This window comes from Phoenix dactylifera, chromosome 1, assembly GCF_009389715.1.
Source record: "Phoenix dactylifera cultivar Barhee BC4 chromosome 1, palm_55x_up_171113_PBpolish2nd_filt_p, whole genome shotgun sequence".
In the NCBI taxonomy this organism is placed as follows: Eukaryota; Viridiplantae; Streptophyta; class Magnoliopsida; order Arecales; family Arecaceae; genus Phoenix; species Phoenix dactylifera.
The window spans coordinates 8,898,201-8,918,630 of NC_052392.1; the positions used below are offsets into that span (position 1 = coordinate 8,898,201).

The window sequence follows — 20,430 nt, forward strand, 5'->3', positions numbered from 1 at the left end:
GAAGAGAGAAGGAAAAGTTGAATTCCCATGGGAATATGATTCCCACATTTTATGGGAAAGTCTTTCCCATGAGAATCATGGGAAAGTTACTTTCCCATGAGGCAGGAATTACTCCATTTTTACTTTTTCCCAAAAAGTCCCTTCAGCATTAAAGAAGCATTAAAAAGACATTAAAAACCTAATTTTTATTAAGGGCATAATAGAAATTATACATAACTTTCCTAGAAAAGTGGATGGCCAACCAAACATAAGCACTTTGAAAATTTGTCACTTTCCCATGGTCAACCAAACATGCCAAAAGTACTTTCTTAAGCATCCTCTTCCTAGGAATTTGTTTCCCATAAATCATATTTCTAGGAGGGAAAATGCTTCCCGCGAACTAAACGAGCCCTTAGCGAATTGATCAATCTCGGTAAGTTGCTATAAATCTAATGGCGTGCACTACGTAGCGCTCTGCTTAAGGAACTGTGATTGGCGGCATGCAGCACCGCATGATGCATATTATTTAGAATATAATTTCCCCTATTTTTGGATCCAAACATCTGATCCTTTTTTTTTTTAATAATATGGTGGCTATTCACCATCATTTAGGTTTAAATTCAAGGCCTTTTACTTGGAAAGACGGTACCAACCAGCTGAGCTCCCAGCTCCTGGTCGATTCATGAGAAATCTCAAGAGAAGGTGCAAGCTGCAAATAGAGAAGGGGACATAGCTTTGCATTCTTCTAGTCTCGAGTATCTGGGCATATAGAAGGGTAACTTCCGGTTCTCAGAAATCTTGTCATTCGTTCTTGCTTTCCTTGCATTCTCCCACTAGCTTGGAAGATAACACATGAATAAATTGGCTGGCCATCCAGAAGGGCCCCCAATATACCATGAATTATGTGCAAGATGTCAATAGAAAAAGTATCCTCCCATCATCACACTACAATGGAGGACCAAGAAACAAGAAAGAGCATAAGACTTTTTTAAAACAAAGAAGACAGGCTTCAGTTCACAACCAAAAAAATCCTGGCTTAGAACTGGCATGATGTCATGTGGTCTAAACTTGGAAAGGATTCATCAGTCAAAATCATGAAATAGTGTGAGATCCAAATATATTTGATCAATGGATATGTAGTTTCACAGGCAGTTTGCCACATAATAGTCTAAACATTCATCCCAGTTGTAGTTTGGTTCCTTCGGAATGTCCATAATTAACTTAGTCAACTTACTGGAGATGAAATTGTTAACCGCTTCTCTGCTTTTGATAAGTATGGTGTCTGCTAGCAAAGAAGTTAGATCATAGGTCTAACTTACCTTGAGATTTTCAGCATGTCCATAAATTAAAGACATATCAAGAAGAAATCAAAAATATAAGTCTCACTGTTTCACATTATAGTTTTAAGGGTCTGAACCTAATGAACAGCAAATTAAAATGGATTGAGTTTCAAAGTTAAACAGAGGGGCAGCTACCAGACAGAGCCACAAGGAACATGTACCGCAATGGTGTGACTTTCTCTTAAAAGAAAAAAAATGGGAATCTAAAAATTTGAGGGCCTCTGTCATCCACTAGATGTGCATGTCATCCAATCAGTTCACAAGTCTCCATACTTTCTGAGCTATACCTGCAAGTGCATATATGAAAGATACAGTCACAAGCTCTAAGCAACAGGTTTTCCAAATCTGAGGTGAAAATATATGAGAATGACTTGATTATAAAACCTGGAATGGCGCTTACAAGCGCAATCATAAATATGTCTTGTTCTAAGCTGACATGTGAAAGTGAGACCAGAAACGTCCAGCATCTGCCCCGAGAACCTTGCTACTGTTGAAACTGAAACACACGCAAAGCGGCAAAGCTTGTAAAAAAAAGTTGAGATACAAAATTTACAACAAAACTCGGGGAAAACCTTTGAGAACAGCAAGGAAAAGTGACAACATAATTAACAGCATTTTCCTTACAAATCCCCAAATATTATGCCTTGTACTTAGCTGACAGTTGGCCTTTATCCCTTCTAAATTTCATTTGCAGAAAAATAAGTCTAGGATTCTATAGCAAGACAAAAAGGCGATAACCAACTCTATTACAATTCAGTTAATTACAGTATCAATAGCTTTGATCCAGTGCTAGATAATTCAATGGGAAGTAGTTGCATTCTGTAGCGTTGCATTTTCGATTATCCACCTTGTGACCTCTTGAGTTGATTACTATTGTAAACCAAATTTAGATGGTCCATCTCTTCTGTGAGTAGCAATCTGTTCTAGCTATCTACAGTTCACACTCTCCAAAGACATTATATCACAACAATCAAAGCAAGATCAACCTTCATATATCTTGCAATTCTTCTATATGGAGGCAATATTGTAGTCTGTTAAGCTTAGGGTTAAGGTTTTCTGAATCTGTTGACCAAGAACCCTTGCAACCTCGAATATACCGTTATCGAGTAATATGGGATGTTCTCGATTAATGTGATTTAAGCATGATCACGCGCAGAAAGAGTAAGAACTGTCAAATCTACCAGTCCAGCAAATGCAAATATTTTGCTAATACACATGGTTATCAAAATGATGTCACAAAAAAATAATCATCTATAAAGTTGTGAAGAGAAAATAAACAGATAAGTTCTCTTAACATTTGGTTTCAATCAAAGATAAACAAAGAAAAAGTATAGCATGCATTTGATATATCTACTTGTTCCTGGGCTTCCAGGATTTTTACTTGAATCATAAAAGCAACTATCACGCACTACAGTTATTGTTCAGTAGTAATATGATGTTATCATATACTCGAGTAATTAGAGACATGCTTGTCTTGATTGTTTCCAAATCCAAGTCATCACGTGGCTCAATTTTAAGCCCAACAGTAACCACAAGCCTCATCACATTTAACGAAATTAGCCTTGAAGAGCAAGCCTATGCAAGTTATTATAAGCCTAAGATGATTTTAAGTATTAGAAACAGCCAAATGACCCAAACAAGTCCTTTATTTTTCACTAAAAAAAAACAAGTATTATTATCACTGCCTTTTCTTGTGGCCAAAACTTGGGAGTTGGGACACACAATAATTATGGAAAATTGAGTGTAACATATATTTGAACTGTTCATAGTCCAATGCAATCTAAGAACAAGAAGTCGTTCAAAATTTTAATTACTATTATTCTAGAGCCATTGCCATGAAGTGATCATCAATGATATTTTCAAGCACAAAAATGACGAACCAAGTAGTCTAAAGCAGCTAGAGATGGAACATGATCATGAGAACACCATAAGCGTAATTGATTGAATAAAATTCAAATGCTTTGAGAATACTGTAAACAAAAAATTAATAGAATAAATTAATAATTCTCTGAAAAACTAAATCTTTTTGTGGGAGTTTGCTAGAACATAGAAAATTAAATATAAACTCATGTGCCAATAATATCAGAAAATAAAAACATTTGTGAATTTCAAGTGGTACATTTCAAATTCAAATTTGAAATGCACTAGAAATGGTAATCTTGTTGGCATATCTTGTGATTGTAGCTGGCATGAATCAAGTCTGCTATCAATAATGATATACACAGTTTACAATAAAAGAATACTTCAAAAACTATTCTTAACCAGATCCTGGAACATTCACTGATATTACATGCTATTCAATTAATATCAACTAAACTAAGGCTTTTTTCTAACTCCGAAAATGGAGAGTTTTGATCCTGCCTGAGGATTGAATCAAGTAGCTCTAACCACTATATTTCAAATAAAGATGAGAGCAACAATAAAAATTACTATGTCTCAAATATAGACTTTTCAGTAAAGTTGATTAGTCCATGGAGAAAGTTAAAAAAAGGTAACTGCTTAAAATAAAACAAGCCTAAGAACTTATGCACCTGCTTGAAGAATGTATCAATATCATCCATAAAGTCACACTTGTCCATGTCAAATTCTGTTTCAGATGGTGAATGCTCTGAAAGATGTTTCGTCAATTCTGGATTACTTATTTCTTTGAATTTTTCTCCATCAGGACAACTCTGCAAATCCACTGAGTCTCCACTAACTTGCATTCCCATAACTGCTCCAGTGTGGTCAACAAACTTATTCTGCTCATATTGCACTGTATACAGCAAGAGTTTATAGTTAAACAGAGGATAACTGTAAGTATAACAAGATTTAGATATATGTGCAATTTTGTAGACACATATGTTTAGAATTAAATGGACAGTTCAGCTCAGGTGCAGTTGAAAAGAATGATAAATTTTCGCAACATCGTAATTCAAAAATAAGCAGCTGAATTTGCCCTATGTTGCTTACTTGGAAGTATTGCATTCAACTCAGCTACGGTGATGTTTTCCAAGATATCATGATAATCATTTGATGAACACCCAGGTTGGAAACCTGAGCTTGGTCCAGGATGTCCACTGGTTGCACAAGGATTATAGGAAGAATTCTGCACAGAGCCATCAACTTGATCTGGTGAAGTAAGAAACTGACAGCTCAAGCTGTTGAATCCTGACGGGGCATTTGATGTCCCCATCATGGAAGGATTTGACAAAAGCCCAGGTTGAGGACCTGAATTTGGTCCAGGATTTCCACTGCTTGAACAAGGATTATGAAAAGAATTCTGCATATGGCCATCAACTTGATTTGGACTTGCGGGGAGATTGTGATAGGCCGGGAACTGGAATCCTGATTGGGTATTTGATGTTCCCACTACATCAGGATTCGATGCATATCCAAACTGTTGCATTCTTAATTGACCTGCTTGAGGATTTGCTGTAAATTGTTGGTGTACACTATCTGGATTGTTCATTGAAGGAGGTAAGCATGCTGGTGCAATTTGAGAAAGGTTATAGTGAGAATTTTGAGAATGACAAAATGGATAAACTGCATATTGATTTTGATGCTTACCAACTTTAAGACCTCCAAGAGTACTGACATTGGAATCGAGCTGTTGATTAAAGGGAAGTAGAAGAGAGCTTGGATGGCTGCCACCATATCCAATTGGGCCAAGACCACCATAATATTGTAGATCCATTCTTATACCATTCTTCTTAAGAGCCAGTCTATACTTCTGTATTACAAGTAAAAGGAAAAAATAAGCTGCTTTTGCTTATAGAACACCATTCTAAAAAAAATATGGTGCATGACATTAATGATTTATATAAATGAGATAACCTCAAATAATTCACAAATGTATAACATTAGATTCAAAATTGTGGTTGTAGATATGTGCATTTAATTGTGTGGATAGACATATAGAAGACCTTATATACATTACCAACAAAGGCTTGGAAATACTAAAAATATGAACTGACCTGCAGATGGCTTGCAATATTCTCACGAGTAAGTCCTGAGACATTCATTAAATCCTGTATCTTTCTGGGCACCGCTCCTGCAAGACAAAATAATACTTTTAAGATTCTATCATAAATAACTCTGTGAAGATTGCATTGTATTCAGTTTTACTTACTATCTATGCCTAAATGATGTACAGCTTTCAGGAATAGAGCATGCATCTCCAGTGACCACACAAACCTAGGCTTCTTCTGTGTTGATGAGCCATCACTACATCTCTCTCTCTCTCTGCCTTTTCTCATAACCTTTGTAGTATGACCATCTTCTAATTCTTGTTCATGACCAGCTTCTAATTCCCTATCATGATTATCTTCTAATTCTATTTCATGGTTATCATCAAATTCTTCTTCAAGATCATCTTCTAATGCCATTTCATGATTATTCCTGTCACCAAGACTGTGAGCCCCCTTTGTACCATGTAATGATTTCTTAACCACGTGCTTCCAGATGAGCCTCAGTTCCTCAAGCCTCACAGGTTTCACCAAATAGTCAACAGCCCCATACGCAATACCTTTCAACACTGTATTTACTTCGCCATCTGCGGACAACACTGAATAAAAATTGCTTCTGTTAAGAATCATGTAGAGATCATAGGTAAATGTGACGAAGGTAATAAACTTTTTTATTCATAGTAGTTGCCCACTTACTAATTACAGGTACATCCATCTCGAGTCTAATGGCTTCCAACAGTCCAAATCCGTCCATCTCAGGCATCCGAACATCACTAATGACAAGATCATAATTGTCTCTGTTCTCTCTTAATAACTTTAAAGCTGTAAGTGCATTCAGGGTTGCAGTAACTGCGCACCATACATAATTAGCACAATGAAACAGGTTACGAGTAAGCATTTTTCAAATAAGAGGAGTAAGCATTTTTCATATAAGAAAGTCTTTTAACTGATATGATGAACAGTCCTTGCTAATCTGCATCAAACTTCCACCAGCATATTATGTATGGGCAAGGTTGCCATAGAAATCAAAAAATGGATTTTGATACCCATCTAGTAGCATTACGTAATAATCATACAACCCAAACATAGAAATTTAAAATCAAACCAATAATAAGCTTGTGGACGGAGCGAAACACGAGTCTTATAAGAAGAGTTACAAGTGAGTTCCGGATGGTGAAAATGGTTGTCCCAAAGAATGCTGCTGAGCCAACAGATTCATATTGCTGAATCTCAAGCAATTGTTGGAATAAGTACATAAAAGATGCTCTCATTTTTATTTTTTATAGGCCATCCAGTAGTGCAGTGATAGCATCATGTTAAAGTTGTTAACAAAAGTCCGAAGATGGATTTCCATATTGATCTATTAGCATTTTATAAAAAGCAAACAACACAAAGAGATGACGTTGATGAGAAGCTAGATTTATTTGATATTAAGAGATTTATATCAGCATAACATTAAAGATATTCCCACTTTTGACGTTCAAGGCATCTATGATCCACAACCTTCAATGCAGGATATTGGAAATAACAAGATATGGACTTCCTGATATGACAAATCTTGAAAGTAAAGGACGCTGTATAAATATATTTCTATAGATATATGACTACATTACCAGTCATCCTCTTCTTTTCCTTCATTTTATTTTCCTTTCTTTGTTAAAAGACCACTGATATTTGCAACCATATTAACAAGATCATTTTATTGTTTAAAAAAATTCTAGTTTGAGATATTTATAGGTTATCGAGTGTCTATTCAAAAATTATCGGTGTTGGTTAATAACAAAGCACATGCTTTAAACATGTGCAATGATATTCATCTCACTCCACATGCTGTTGTTAACAAACTAGTTACTACTACCCGCCATATCCCAACTAATCAGTTAATCACAATTATTTTATTATGTATAGTGTAATTTGTATGATCACTTACTAGCCATTTGAACATCCAAATTAATTTGAGAGAGAAACTTTATTGCTACCCAAAGTCAGCTTTGTCTGATCCAGTTTTAAGCCACCTGGGTTATGAGTTGAAAAGATGTTATCCAATGTGTGGAACAGAACTTCAAGAACCACATACTTCTGTTTTATTGCATATGAATTGTATACAAACTTCAACATTATGTTTTTCTATCGAGGAACCAATTCATCATACTAAATAGTCACCATATACACAAGTAATACGACTAATATTGGATGATAAGCTATTGTCCCTTCCATCATTTGTTTGAAACAATTTTATATTGCGTGAGTCAGATACATAAATACTCAATACAACTTCTCATGATTATCATCAGACTTCAGAATGTGGAGTTTTTTAATAATTTTGAAATATTTTCATTTAACAAGAAAAAATATTGAAATAATTCAGCTTGGGCTATGTAAAAAACATGCTAAGAAAACCAAGACCTTGTCTGTTGATTTGACATGGATGTCCTAAGAACCTGACATGGACAAGTCTCTCCTAGCCAAAGTACAGACTTTATTTCTTTTATTTCTAAAATTGAGAACCAAAATTACAGCTTAACCAATATAGTTAAAAAGCTGCTTACAATCCTTAGGCCTATATAAATATTTGAACTTAAAGGTTGAAGCCTTATATAGTCTAAATTTCCTTGACTATGAATTATGTTCTTTCACTACAATTACAAGAATAAGAAGCCCACGATGACTAAAAATTATGCTAACATAGGTATTGTACTATTTGGTTTAGGATGCTTAAATAGATGAAGATAGAAGTTAATCTACATTACATATTGTTCGAACTTTAAGAGTGCTCGAGAAGTCAAATTTTTGACCAAAGGAGCAAAAGTCAGCATATAACAAATCCCTACTTCTTGGTGAAAATGAGAAAATAAATGAACTGTTAATGTTTATACAAAATTAATGAATTCATGGGTTCAATATAAAGCATCTAACTCTTTGAAAAACTCTTTTCTGCAAACCAGGTAATTAACATATGTAATCCAAATAGGACTTGTTCAAGAAATATACCACTATGACTTGCTATGATCCAACTCATATATCAGATTTAACGACATTTTTAAGCATCATACTGGTAAAACCAGCTGGCACGTATAAGGATAATGTAGAGCCTCAAAGTCAGCTTCAAAACAAGTATTTACATGCACAAAACTGGCATGTGTTCATCGAGTTATGCATATAAAAGGAACCTTTTTTCTTTGCCATAAAATTTTATTTTAAAGCATATCTCAACTCATAAACTATTATGTACATCATTAAATAAAGAAAGGGAAAAAAGAATCCACAATTCTAAGGTGAATCAGAAAGGGAAAAAATTAACTAGGAACAATGACAGCCTTCAGATCTAGTTTATAAAAGCTAAAGACAGATCTCCTATGTCAGATCTAGCTAAAAACTGCTAAGCATTGGTATCTTTCCTCATGATCAACATGAAAGTCTTTTCCCATTAATATGGCATCTATTTAGCAGAACACAAAGAAGAGAATATCGGACAAGATTTTACAACAGATTGTCAATATGACAATATCCCTCTAAGAATTGGTGCTAGGTTCCAAATTTGAGTAGATGTACTCTATGAGTTGCAATTAAAGCTCATGAAACCCTGGAACAATCCTCCCAAATTCCCTAAGATTAAGAGAGAGCCATAGATGGAAAATGTGATTTAGGAAACCGCAACATCTGAAGCACAAATTATAAGCCAAGAGTCGTTTCAATTAGTCATTTCAATTCAAGGTCCACAATCTCGGTACCAAGTACCATATTGATATCTTATTGGTTCGGTATGGTATACACTCTATACCGAAATAGATTTGTAACCATTATTCTAAATTTTTATCTCAGTGTGCTTCGATATAGGTCGGTATGCTTCGGTATAAGCCCGTGCACACCTCGGTATACCTTGGTACACCTCGATACAGGGCAATATAGGGCTTATACCGACTCAAAGTCGAGTTTCATACTAGTTTTCTCCCAGTACGGTATGGAACACCTCGTACCAAGTGGTACGGCAGACTATATTTCAATTACCAATTTCAAAGAACACAATGTCAATATTTGTTGAAGTGAGAAAAGTGTTCAAAATACTTTAAAAACTAGATGATTTTAGTGCTTAGAAGGCCTATATGCTAGTGAGAGGTATCGCGGTTATATAATTTTCTTCTAAGCTTTTGAATATGGCCATATTTCGAACTAGGGTTGGAAGTGAGCCAGGTTGGCTTCAATTTGGGCTTTATGCCCGCTCTAAATAAAACATTGGTCAAGCTTGGGCCTGGAACCCCATGCGGCCACATCTAATTTCTTTCTTCCTTCCCCTCACTTGGGTCTGGCACGTTTTGGGAGCTAGACTTGGGTTCAAGCATTGTTTGGGCTTGGCCAAACTTTGAATAAAAAATTCGGGCCCAGGCCTGGCGAAAAGTCTGAAACTTTTTAGGTTCAAGTCCAAGTAGTAAGAAAACCCGACCTAGTTCCAACTATACTTTACTAAAGTTTTAAATACCGGTACCAAACCTCATGTCATTTTTCCATTAGAATGGTACAACATCACTATGGTACCAGCATTGATGGTATGTACCAAAGTTGAAAGCATCAAAAAGAATGATAAAATGTTAATATGCATCGATACATTCGGTATGATAATGTCAATACACACCTCATGACACCATCCAAGCAACAGCAAAACTCAACCCAACCTGGCCTAATTCCAACCCTACTTTTAACCAAGGTTTTAAAAACCAGTACCAAACCCCATAGCCTTTTTTCATCAGAATTATAGGGCATCAAGTAGGTACCAGTACCCATGTACCAAAATTGAAAATATAAAAAAGAATAAAAAACTATCGTTACTCATCAAAATGATTGGTATAAATGGAATTATCAGTAAACAACGCTACGGACCTTACAGATAGTTTAGACATCCTAGCACCCACACCGGTGTCAATTTCTCATCAAAATGATACAATACTAATGGTGTCATCCTATTCCAACAGTTTTTGAATCCATGATTTTAACTATGTACCTTCTAGTTTAACCAAAGCAAGATTTGTTTAATAATAACATATACAACAACAAGAACCAACAAGAAATTAATTCAATGAGAATTCTCTTTTTTGACCTTACAGCATAGATGGTAATTCTTACTAATAAATTAGTACTTTAGGAAAACATTAAAAAGTGTTTCCTTAAAACAAGGTTATAGAGCAAGACTTTTTTACTCTCAAATTGGGTAAAGCAAGGTTCGTTGTGCCAGTACCAGAGCCCGTACTGGTCGGTCGGCAGCACAGTTTGATATGCCCCCATGTCGTTCTGTGTCGGGCCCATACTGACTCAGCAAAGAGGGCAAGAGAGAGGGAGAACGGGAGAGAGGAAGAGAGAGATGGGGGAGGGAGAGGGAAGAGGGGCTCCGAAGGCTGCTGGAGGGCACCGAAAGGGTGCTGGAGGGCCTCAAAGGGTCGGAGGAGGGGCTCTGACCTCCGGACCTCTTGTTTTATTTGAAACAGAGGTCCATTGGGGCTCCATTTTTATTTTAAAAATTTTACGTGAAGTTGGAAAGGGGGTTGCCGACTTCACTTAAAATTTTCAAAATAAAGCCGACTTCACTTAAAATTTTTAAAATAAAAAAGGAGCCCCGACAAACCCCTATTTCTTTCAAAATAGAGGTCTGGAGGGTAGATCCCTTCCTCTGGCCTTCTATGACCCTCCATCCCTCTCCCTCTCCCTTCCTCCCCCTCTCTCTATCTTTTCCTCTCTTTTCTTCCCCCTCTCCCCCTTCCGTCGGTTTCTCGTTTTAAATGTCAGAACCATCCCGATTCACCGCCAGCACGGCTCGGTACGCTCCAAATTGGGCGGTTCGAGACAGTTCTGCAATCCTTGGGGTAAAGCATTGGTGTAAGTTTTAGCTTCTTTTTGGGAAGAAACATTTCAATTAACAAGAAATATTATAGGAAAGAAATTAAGGATATGAGTGTTATTTAAAAATAGAAACTACTACATCAATATTCACTAAGTAAAAATATTTACAAATATTAATGCAAAATACATATTTTATAAAAAAATGTGGTTCAGTAATAGCATGTTTTAATATTTGTAGCTATATCCACTAGATTACGGTGTTAGATACAATCTTGGACCATGCTCCCAATCCTGCTCCATGGCCATTATCTTCTTTACTTTTTCAACTTTGGATAATGTCAAATCTTTTGCTCCCTTATTCTAGGAGAATAAATGAGCCAAGCTCTCACATGTCACATTGTGCTAAAGCTCAGCACATACTATAATTAAATTGATCTTCAGTTTGGCTCAACTACTCTTGAGTCAAAATTGAGCTACTCGTGGTTGGTTCATTCTAGAGATTTGTAAGAATTTGATATCCTCCAAGGATTTGATTTATATACTCTTAGCTAATCTATGTTAGATCTCAATCTATTGGCTTATATGTTTATTAACAAGTAAAAGTTGTGACTGTTAGATTGAGGTGCAACAACTGAGATACATTTTTCTTTGCATGAAATATGTTAACATTTGATAAATAGATATAAAGAGTATACTTGATTAATAAATGGTAGATTAAATGTTAATATATATATATATATATATGTATGTATGTATGTATGAAGAAAAGAGATTGTTTCATTGAGTTAAACATGACCAAGTTGAGAAAATCTCAATCTTAGCTTAGTAATCAACCAAGCCCTTATTAAGCTAAAGTTCAAGCTAAATGTGAGCTAATCACAAACTTCTCACTCATTTGATGAGCCTACTTTGATCCTCTCTAGTTTTCACTCTGTTTCCATGCACGGGCTATTTTTTTAAGTTTTAACAGGTATGCCATACTTGCACTGTAAAAAAAATATATTATCTGGTTAGATAAAAAAATTAGCATTCACTTTCGTGGAGAACCACAAAAAATAAAATGCATTTATAAGAGATTGTAAATTATCAAAAATGCTCTAGAATGAATTTTTGAAGCAGCATGGCGTAATTGCCCTCTTGCTATTGATGCAAGGCATCATCTTACCTTTCCTAACTGGGATCACTCCAACAACTATACCACCTTCAGCACACTTGTGAGTCCTTAAATTCTACAATGTTCCAAGTGATGGCCTTCTAGGACATGGCTTTGCACTTGTATTATATTCAAAAGGGCATTGCAGCATGTTCTTCAACATGCACTTTCCTATGGAGGTGAGTGCAGTCTTGTAGTCTAAATAGAAAGTGCAGATTGCAGTCCATCATGGGAGCATAATGCCTTCGTAATGAATTCTACGACCATGAAATGATAAAATCTGCACTTTATTGCTCCTTTCAGAAAATCCAGCAACAGACGAAATGACAAGGTTACGCAAATCACTTATGAAACACATGTCGGAGCATGTGGTGGATATATTAGAGGACAAGCTTGATTTGTAAAAGCACTTCATTCAACAATACGATGTCTCATGCACACAGTGCTTGCATATTATCCTAGTGCCTGTTCCAAGCAACTATTATGTTTTGTGGCTGTGGCCTGCCCTTTAGATGCTTCATAAACAGCCATATCTTCAGGTGAACAGGTAATTCCCTATGAATAGTTATAGAAGAGTCCCATGAAGGAGTCATTTCGTGAATCTAAGTTGAGCACTGAATGTCTTTGGCAAGGTCAATGGTTTTGGTTTTTCTGACCTTTTGTTATATAAATAACTCTAAGAGCAACTATTAATGCAAAAGACGGCAAAATACAGCAAGAAAAAGAAGAATAATAAGAAGCACCATAGAGCAAATATTAAAATATTATGTGTTTCGTTTTGGGCTACAACCACATTCTTAAGACACCAAAAGATCCATAATAATAGAAAAAAACTTAACTTCTGAACCTCATACAACCCACAATTCCTTGGAGTAAATCAACCAACAGTTTCAAGAAGAATCACCTTACACCTTATCAAAGATTACAAGAAAGAAAATCACTGGCAGAGAAGAAAAAAGCCAAGGAGAACTCTTCCCTCTTTGATATGGCATTTTTCGTCAAGAAGCCTCATTTCTAAGCTTTCGCTTACTTCATCTCATGCACTTCTTTCCTTTAAGCTTTTCCAGTAAATGTTCTAGAGAACCACAGCCATAAGATCCTCCATGTGAGCCTGTGGTCATAAGATGTTAAAATGCAAGAGAATGGAGTCCAATCTAAACCATGATTACAAGAAACCCAAACCCAAAGCAAACGAGCTCCCTTTTCTTTACAATTCACAAATAATCCATCTTTCAAATTTGCGAGTGGGGTTCTTCTGGCCATGGATTGAAGTACTAGTGAGTAGCGGTTATACCATAGCATACCAATAAAGTACCAGCACCAAAATGTCCCTTGCGTACTATGCCAACGCATGGTACAACATCTCGATTTTACTATGCTGGCATTGGCAGGCATCTCGTCTGTAGGTATAGTACTCTATTACTCCGGTCTATACTATACCAGCACTGGTACTATAAATCTTATTTTTAACTCTCTTTTCCTTTGATAAGCATGTCCCACTTCCTTATCACATTCCCCCCTTAACCTTTCCCACGGGGACAAAATTGAAATTTGTTATGCTCCAAAACCTTTAAATGAGGGAGTAGGCCAAAACTAGTTGAATGACAAACCAAGTTGCATCCTTTAATTGCATGATATTAAGTTTGTGGCATGCCCTAAGTGTTAGTTGTGCCTTAAATGATACTTTTTAGGTGGCTTATGTATGACTCTTCAACGGCAAAGTGTTAGTTATGCATGTCTTTAATCCTAATGAAAATTTAATCATAAATTGCTTTCCTGGCACAGTGTAATATCAGGTTGTTTCCCTCTGACTGTTGTTACTACTTGTTATTGTTGGTTCAAGTATAATTGGAAACTTTTCTAGTTTTGATGGTGAGTGACTATTTGGATGTACTCATTATTTTGGTCTTAAGAGATTATCATGCCATGACAAGCGATGGCCTCCAGCAAGACCTTAAAATAACAAGCTAAGGAATAAAAAGGCATTGTGGAATTATCATGATTGATGTTAGCTATTGGTCATGTGGAAAACACCTAAGAAGAACTATATCACATTAATTGTGAGAACGTCTTTCTCTTAATAGCAACAAAGGAAATTATTTCCCTATTAAACATGAGCACACTAATGTACAATTACAGAGGGCGGGCCTTGGGCAACAGTAAGGTTGCTTCATGGTGACCTGTGTGTCATGGATTCAAAACACAGAAATGGCCTCTCCGTATACGAGGGTAAGGGTGCATACATCTAACCCTTCTCGAACCCGGCAGTTGCAGGAGCCTCGTGCACCAAGATGCCATTTTTTAACATTATTACACAATCCTGTAATTCATGCAAAAATGAAGCTAAATTTAGAAGCTTTGAAATGGTTAAAGCGTTTATGCTATTCTTAGACTATTGATGGATTTGCTAACTTGTTTCTATTACAATGGATAAGAATGCAAGCATGACATCTTTGAGGTCTTCTTAGAGAAGGGAGTGGAGCATCAGACTTTGGGGTCCTTGGTGTGAATACAAAACTCGGAGCTCTTGTCCCTTAGAGAGATCCTAAGCCCTCTATCTCCCTTCTTGTAGAATGATAACTTGAGTGGGTCAAGGATGCATCATGCATCAAGAATCTTTCTAGCAAACTCCTATAAATTCATAAACCTAAATGTTGTCATATGCCCTTTCTCTTTGGTGCTTTGGAATATGAAAGCTCTTGAGAGAGCAAGCATCTTTATGTAGTTGGCTTTAAAGAATAAAGCTCACATCGAGGACACTCTTAGAAAGAAGGTATCTTCTATCTATAGTTCTCAATACTTCCAACGCCTTGAAAAATTGTTAGCCACCTTTTAGATTGTTCCTTCTTTAAGGTGAATTGGCTTTCCATTAAACGCGGCTTCAAAAATAAAGAGCACCTTGGAAGTCTTTTTTTAATAGAAGAGTAGCCAAAAGGACGAGGAAATTGTGAGAGAAGATGGTTGTTGCAATATGCTGCTCGATTTGGAAAAAAGAAACAAAACATTCTTTCTCCACAAAAAATGTACCCTTAGACAAGAAAATCTGCTTTCTACTGTAACTCCTTCCTACATTAGAGTATTTTATACAGCTGATGGACCAGGGTTCGCCAAACCGATACCGAGTCATATTAGCGAGTGACTGACTGGTACAGTACGGTACTGATATATAACATACTGAACCACGACATACCAGAATCGGAGGAGGCAAAGAGAGGGAGGGATAGAGGGGGAGAGAGAGGTCAAGGCCTTCGTACTCATCTGAGAGAGAGAGAGACCAAGATTGAGGCATCTAACGACAGCTTCACAAAGGAACAGAGGTCAGCAGAGGAGGCAGGAGAGGAGAGGGGAAGCCAGGGCTTTGAGAGCTTCAAACCATCAATAGGGAGCTCCGAGAGATACAGATCCAGTGATGGAAACCAAGAGAGAGGGAGATAGAGATTCATCTGGTCGGGATGTCATTGTCGTACATCATCATCGTCGACAGGGACCGAGAGCTTCGAACAGTGTGCCAACATTATAAATCCTGAAGGGGACCGAGGGTTTTGAAAAGGGCCATCGAGTGCTTTTAGAAATCTTATTTTAACCGGCTGAACCATGTCGATAACCAACCGGTTTGATTTGGTATGCTCCAAACTAGCCGATTCGGCATGGTTCTGCTTTCCCTAATGGACCTTTTCCAATAAAGAGCTAATTCTTGAGGATTGAAATCTTCTATATAGAGATCCAAAAGAGTGTATCTTCTTCTTTTTCTCCTCCTAGCTCTCCCTTGTTTTCCTCTTCTTGTTAATCTTGCGTTCGCTCTTTTCTTCGAAATAGATTCGAGGGGGTTTTTCCTTCCCTTTCATCCAAAATAGGGAAGAAAAACAAAACAGACACATCTACTTGCCTTACCAAGCAAGAACTAAACCTTCCATAGAACCTTAAACTTATTGTGGCAATTATGTTGCATTAGTAATTCAAAATTTGCTGCCTACTTTGCTGCCTACAATTCTAAACTATCTTCCTTATAGGGCCTCCACAAATTACAACTCACAATACTTTTAATCCAATATCAAATCAATTTTGATAATGGATCCTTCCATTATTTAGTTGGACAATCGTTCAAGGTTGTCACAACGGCAACTTTGGTGACTACCTGCCCAACAGCCTACAGACCTAGAACTTTTGAGGTCTTCAGTTGAGGAAGCCACCCAAGTGTCTGCATTGACACCTCGGCGGCACCTAGCTGCCTATGGGCTGCTTTTAGTCTCAGGCAGGCTCCTTGTTCTTTGATTTGTTGAAAGCAATAAATTCTTTTAAATGATTCTCTCTTTAAGAATAAAGAATTGACTTCAAGAGAAAAGATTTTGGGTCCATTTATAACACAGTCCCTTAGCGCTTGAACATTCCATGTTTCTAATAAGCATTATATACTTTAACCACTTAATAGAAAAATTATAAGTAAAACTAAAGTAAGTAGATCAAAGATTTCATTGTCACATAATTTAAAAAATTTATAACCTTATTGCCTACCAATATGATTTTCTTTTCTTTCTTTTTATGAATTATATATGACTTGCTTAGGCATATAGGCATTCCACCTAGGCCTTTAAAGAGGTAAAAACCAAGGACCACCAGGTCAATTTGACAATTTTGCAACCTCTATATGTTTATTTGTCATTCAGATATTCATCAAGTTAAATAAACTAAACACCAAGTAAAGAAATCCATAATGATGTCCTTGTCCATACAAAATTAAAACTATGACTAGAATCTTCAAGATGGTCAAAGGTTTACACTTTTATGTCACTGTTGATGGAACCGCATTGATGAGGCATTCAATACAGACATATCCACTCGCCTTATCCAGCAGGTACATAAACTTCCATGAAACCTTAAACCTATCGTGTCAGTTGTATTGAACAGATACATCAAATCATTGCTAGTTTTCTTCATTCTCTAGTAGCAATTTATGTAAATAGCTTAACTAACTATATTTAACATGATTATAAACTATGTTCCAAACAAGAGGTTCTCAAGTTAAAAATTACAATGTTTTCAATCTAGCTTAAAAAGATTGAACCAATTTTATTAATGTGCCTTACATTGCAAACTCAGATAATCTCTCATCAGTTGTTCTGGCATTCTACGATGGACCTTTCCAATTACCACAAAGAAAAAAATATGAATTCACAAACAGAAACTTGCTTTCCTTCTAATTCTTAAATTAAATGAAATAACCCGGTTTTTATTTTTGCAACTACTTCATGAGTAATTAAAGCTCAAACTGGAAGCCTCGAGGTGTTTACAGGGTTTATGTTATTTTCGCATCATTAATGAAGTGCTTGGTCTTAACTGCAATTTGCCGCATCAAATCTTTGCTTGTTGCTTCATTTCTGCTATCCAGTCATGAAAATAAGGCAACATAATTATACATTAATCATTACATAACAAAAAAAGTTGATCGTTACTTATCTTCCAGAAAGGTGGTGCACAAATCACGATATGTTCAATGCAGTTTAATGATATCCAAACAATTTTACCAGCGTGTCCTTTACAAACTCAGACAGTTTTTATGAGTTGTTTCCTAATTTTGCAACGAACACTTTTAATTACCAAACATTAAAATAATGATTCCACCCGACTGAAACTTGTCATCTTTCTTTCTATCTTTCAGATAACCAGAAGCAACAACTCTTCTGAAAACAATCTACCATAATCTCATAAGATTGACAAAGAATTCATCAACAAACAAATCGACTAGAAAGCAAGAACTTCAGACAACAGCTACGACAGAAGATTACACAACCTATACAAACAATGAAACAAACCCACTTCCTGGACCACAAAATCCTTCACCATCAAGAAAAGAAATCAAACCGAAACATCAAGAAAAAGAAACCAAGTATCAAACGAGGCAACCGAGATATCAAATCCAAAAGAAGCATCAGCTCAGCAGAAGTCCACAAGGAGCAACGTACCTAGATAGCCGCATCGCAAGAGGAGAAACTCCACCGTCCTGAGGGATATGATATCATCGTCCACGACCAGAACCCGCAGTCCAAACGGGAACTGGGACTGGCCTCCGTTAGAAGATTCGGCAACCATGGCTTGTAACCAAGAATCGGATTTGGAGCGGAGAAATCCACGAACCGATGGAGACTCTGGCGGTCGGGATTTCTTAGGTCGACGAGAGTCACGAGAGGGAGGGCGAAGACTCTTTCGCTTTCCATTATCCTCCATTTATAGGCGGGGAGCCCGCGGAGGGGTGAAGCGACCGGGAGGAGTGGGGGAAGAGAACAGAGCTTACACAGAAGGCCGGTGATTGGTCCGAGATTTCAAGGGGCCACCGAGACGGACGACTGGGATTGGAGGTAGGCAAACCGAGTGAGCCTTTGTCGAGGACCCTGCGGGCTATTCTAACGGGGGACGGCCTGATAGCCCCACGCGACACATTTGCCAAACAACACCCACCTCTAATTCCCTTCGTATTTAAAGTAAACGAGGGGCGGGGAGGGTACCCGCAGGGCGTCCGGGGATATCAGGGACGCAGTAATGTCAAGTTAGGGGCTTCGTTCAAAACTTCCCTACATATCGAGGACTTTGCAGCAATATCTCTCTTGGACGTTACAAATTCTTAGGGCTATCCTTATATAACCTGTGGTTGTGATTGCATGCAGAGAATCCAGCGAGTGTTTGTTTTTTTATTTTTTTGTAATTTTATTGAAGAAATCTAGTAAAATTTCGTCGCATGCCAAGTGGCATCTTGCATAAGCCATGCAAGGACAAGTGGCTGTTTGAAAAAGAATAATAAAAAAAAAACTCCATTTAAAACATTCATTTAAAGCTAGCACCAAAAAAAAAAAACATTCATTTAAAGCTATCCCAAAAAAAATAACATTCATTTAAAACTATCACAAAAAAAAAAAACATTCACCCAAGTAGAAAATGGAGAATGAAAAATTCTTTGAATACTATTAAGTGTAGGCAAAATGTCTTTAAGCTTATTAATGTAGTCTGGCTATTCAAAGTTGAACTGACTTTCATGTATAGCACCAAAACTTTTAAGTTACATTTATCCTTGCTCCAGATGGCATGAACTTCAATATCCGCAAATATAGAGAGTATCCATTGTCGATCCGCAGTGTATATAGTGATGATGTAATGTTATATAAGGCCAAATATGGAGAGTATCCATGGTCGATCCGCAGTAGATATAGTGATGATGTAATGTTATATAAGGCCAAATATGGAGAGTATCCATGGTCGATCCGCAGTATATATAGTGCTGATGTAATGTTAAGGGCTTTGTTCGAAACTTTGCTATGGGCGAGGGACTGCCTTTGGAATATATATTTGGGGTGCCCAAAGATTTAGCATTAAATATGGTTGTAAGTAATTTCCAACAGTGTTTGTTGTCCCTCCATTTGCTGCTCGTCGTATGTCCCATCTGGGAATGGCAATGGTGCAGTGAAAAAGCGAGTGTGGGTGTCCCGAGGGGAGGGACTGCCGATCACCATCCATTAAAGGCCATATCAACACCTAGTTGAGAGCGAGTGAAGGGAGTAGAATCGATCTTTACCAGTTAACTTTTGAGGGTGGTGGCTACGATTATTCGGAGCAATTTAGAGGTTAGATTTTGGGTATAATAAGCGGATATACTCTATCGAAGAAAGTAAGGATATATATGGAGAAAGAATAGTAGAATTGGTGCATATACGTATTTGATCCATAAGGAAAGTATATGATATATCGACGTTTATCTATTACTCTTGCTTGCTTGACTTTATAGATAGAAAGGGCAGTTAATGGTAAAATAAGAAATGAAGTCAATTTATAAGATCAGGATTGTTCGGGTGTTGTAATAGCATATAGGAGAAATAAATGTCATTACAAAAGAATCATTAATTTCAAAATCAACTTCCATATTTTTCTATCCTATTATTTTGCCCTCAAAGAAAGAGGTGTGCAAAAAAAAACCAGTCGAACTACAAACCCAATCCAAACTAGTATTTTCAGTTCAGTTTATATTATTTAAAATAAAATGGTTTGGTTTTGGTTCGAGAAAATCTTAAGGCGAAAAAATTCGGTTCGATTTTAGTTTAAATTTTTAGAAAATCGATTCTAACCTGACTCGACGTAACCAGACTCATATGTATATACATGAATATATATATATATATATATATATATATATTCAAAT

The 20,430-nt window shown here is 36.7% G+C and overlaps 1 protein-coding gene across 2 annotated transcripts; it reads right to left on the minus strand.

The window, feature by feature from the left end:
- Nucleotides 1-1,340: 1,340 nt before the first annotated feature.
- Nucleotides 1,341-18,669, minus strand: LOC103718410 (two-component response regulator ARR14-like). Of its 2 annotated transcripts, none has more exons than XM_026808988.2 (9): nucleotides 18,209-18,669; nucleotides 5,963-6,115; nucleotides 5,431-5,865; nucleotides 5,276-5,352; nucleotides 4,869-5,031; nucleotides 4,272-4,787; nucleotides 3,851-4,074; nucleotides 1,720-1,815; nucleotides 1,341-1,606 (listed from the first exon to the last, which is right to left on the minus strand). In XM_026808988.2, exons 1-8 carry the CDS (start codon nucleotides 18,468-18,470, stop codon nucleotides 1,804-1,806), a joined length of 1,842 nt encoding a protein of 613 aa, XP_026664789.2. In that variant the 5' UTR covers nucleotides 18,471-18,669; the 3' UTR covers nucleotides 1,341-1,606; nucleotides 1,720-1,803. The 2 variants fall into 2 exon arrangements, with proteins under 2 accessions (XP_026664789.2, XP_026664788.2); XM_026808987.2 differs by having other exon boundaries at nucleotides 1,704-1,815.
- Between the last annotated feature and the right edge of the window lie 1,761 nt (nucleotides 18,670-20,430).

Coding starts and splice junctions, on each gene's coding strand:
- LOC103718410 (XM_026808988.2), bottom strand. CDS start 18,470: ATGGAGGATAATGGAAAGCGAAAGAGTCTTCGCCCTCCCTCTCGTGAC. Junction 5,866..5,962: donor GATGGATGTACCTGTAATTA/GTAAGTGGGCAA, acceptor ATTTTTATTCAG/TGTTGTCCGCAGATGGCGAA. Junction 4,788..4,868: donor TCTTGGAGGTCTTAAAGTTG/GTAAGCATCAAA, acceptor AAATTGCACCAG/CATGCTTACCTCCTTCAATG.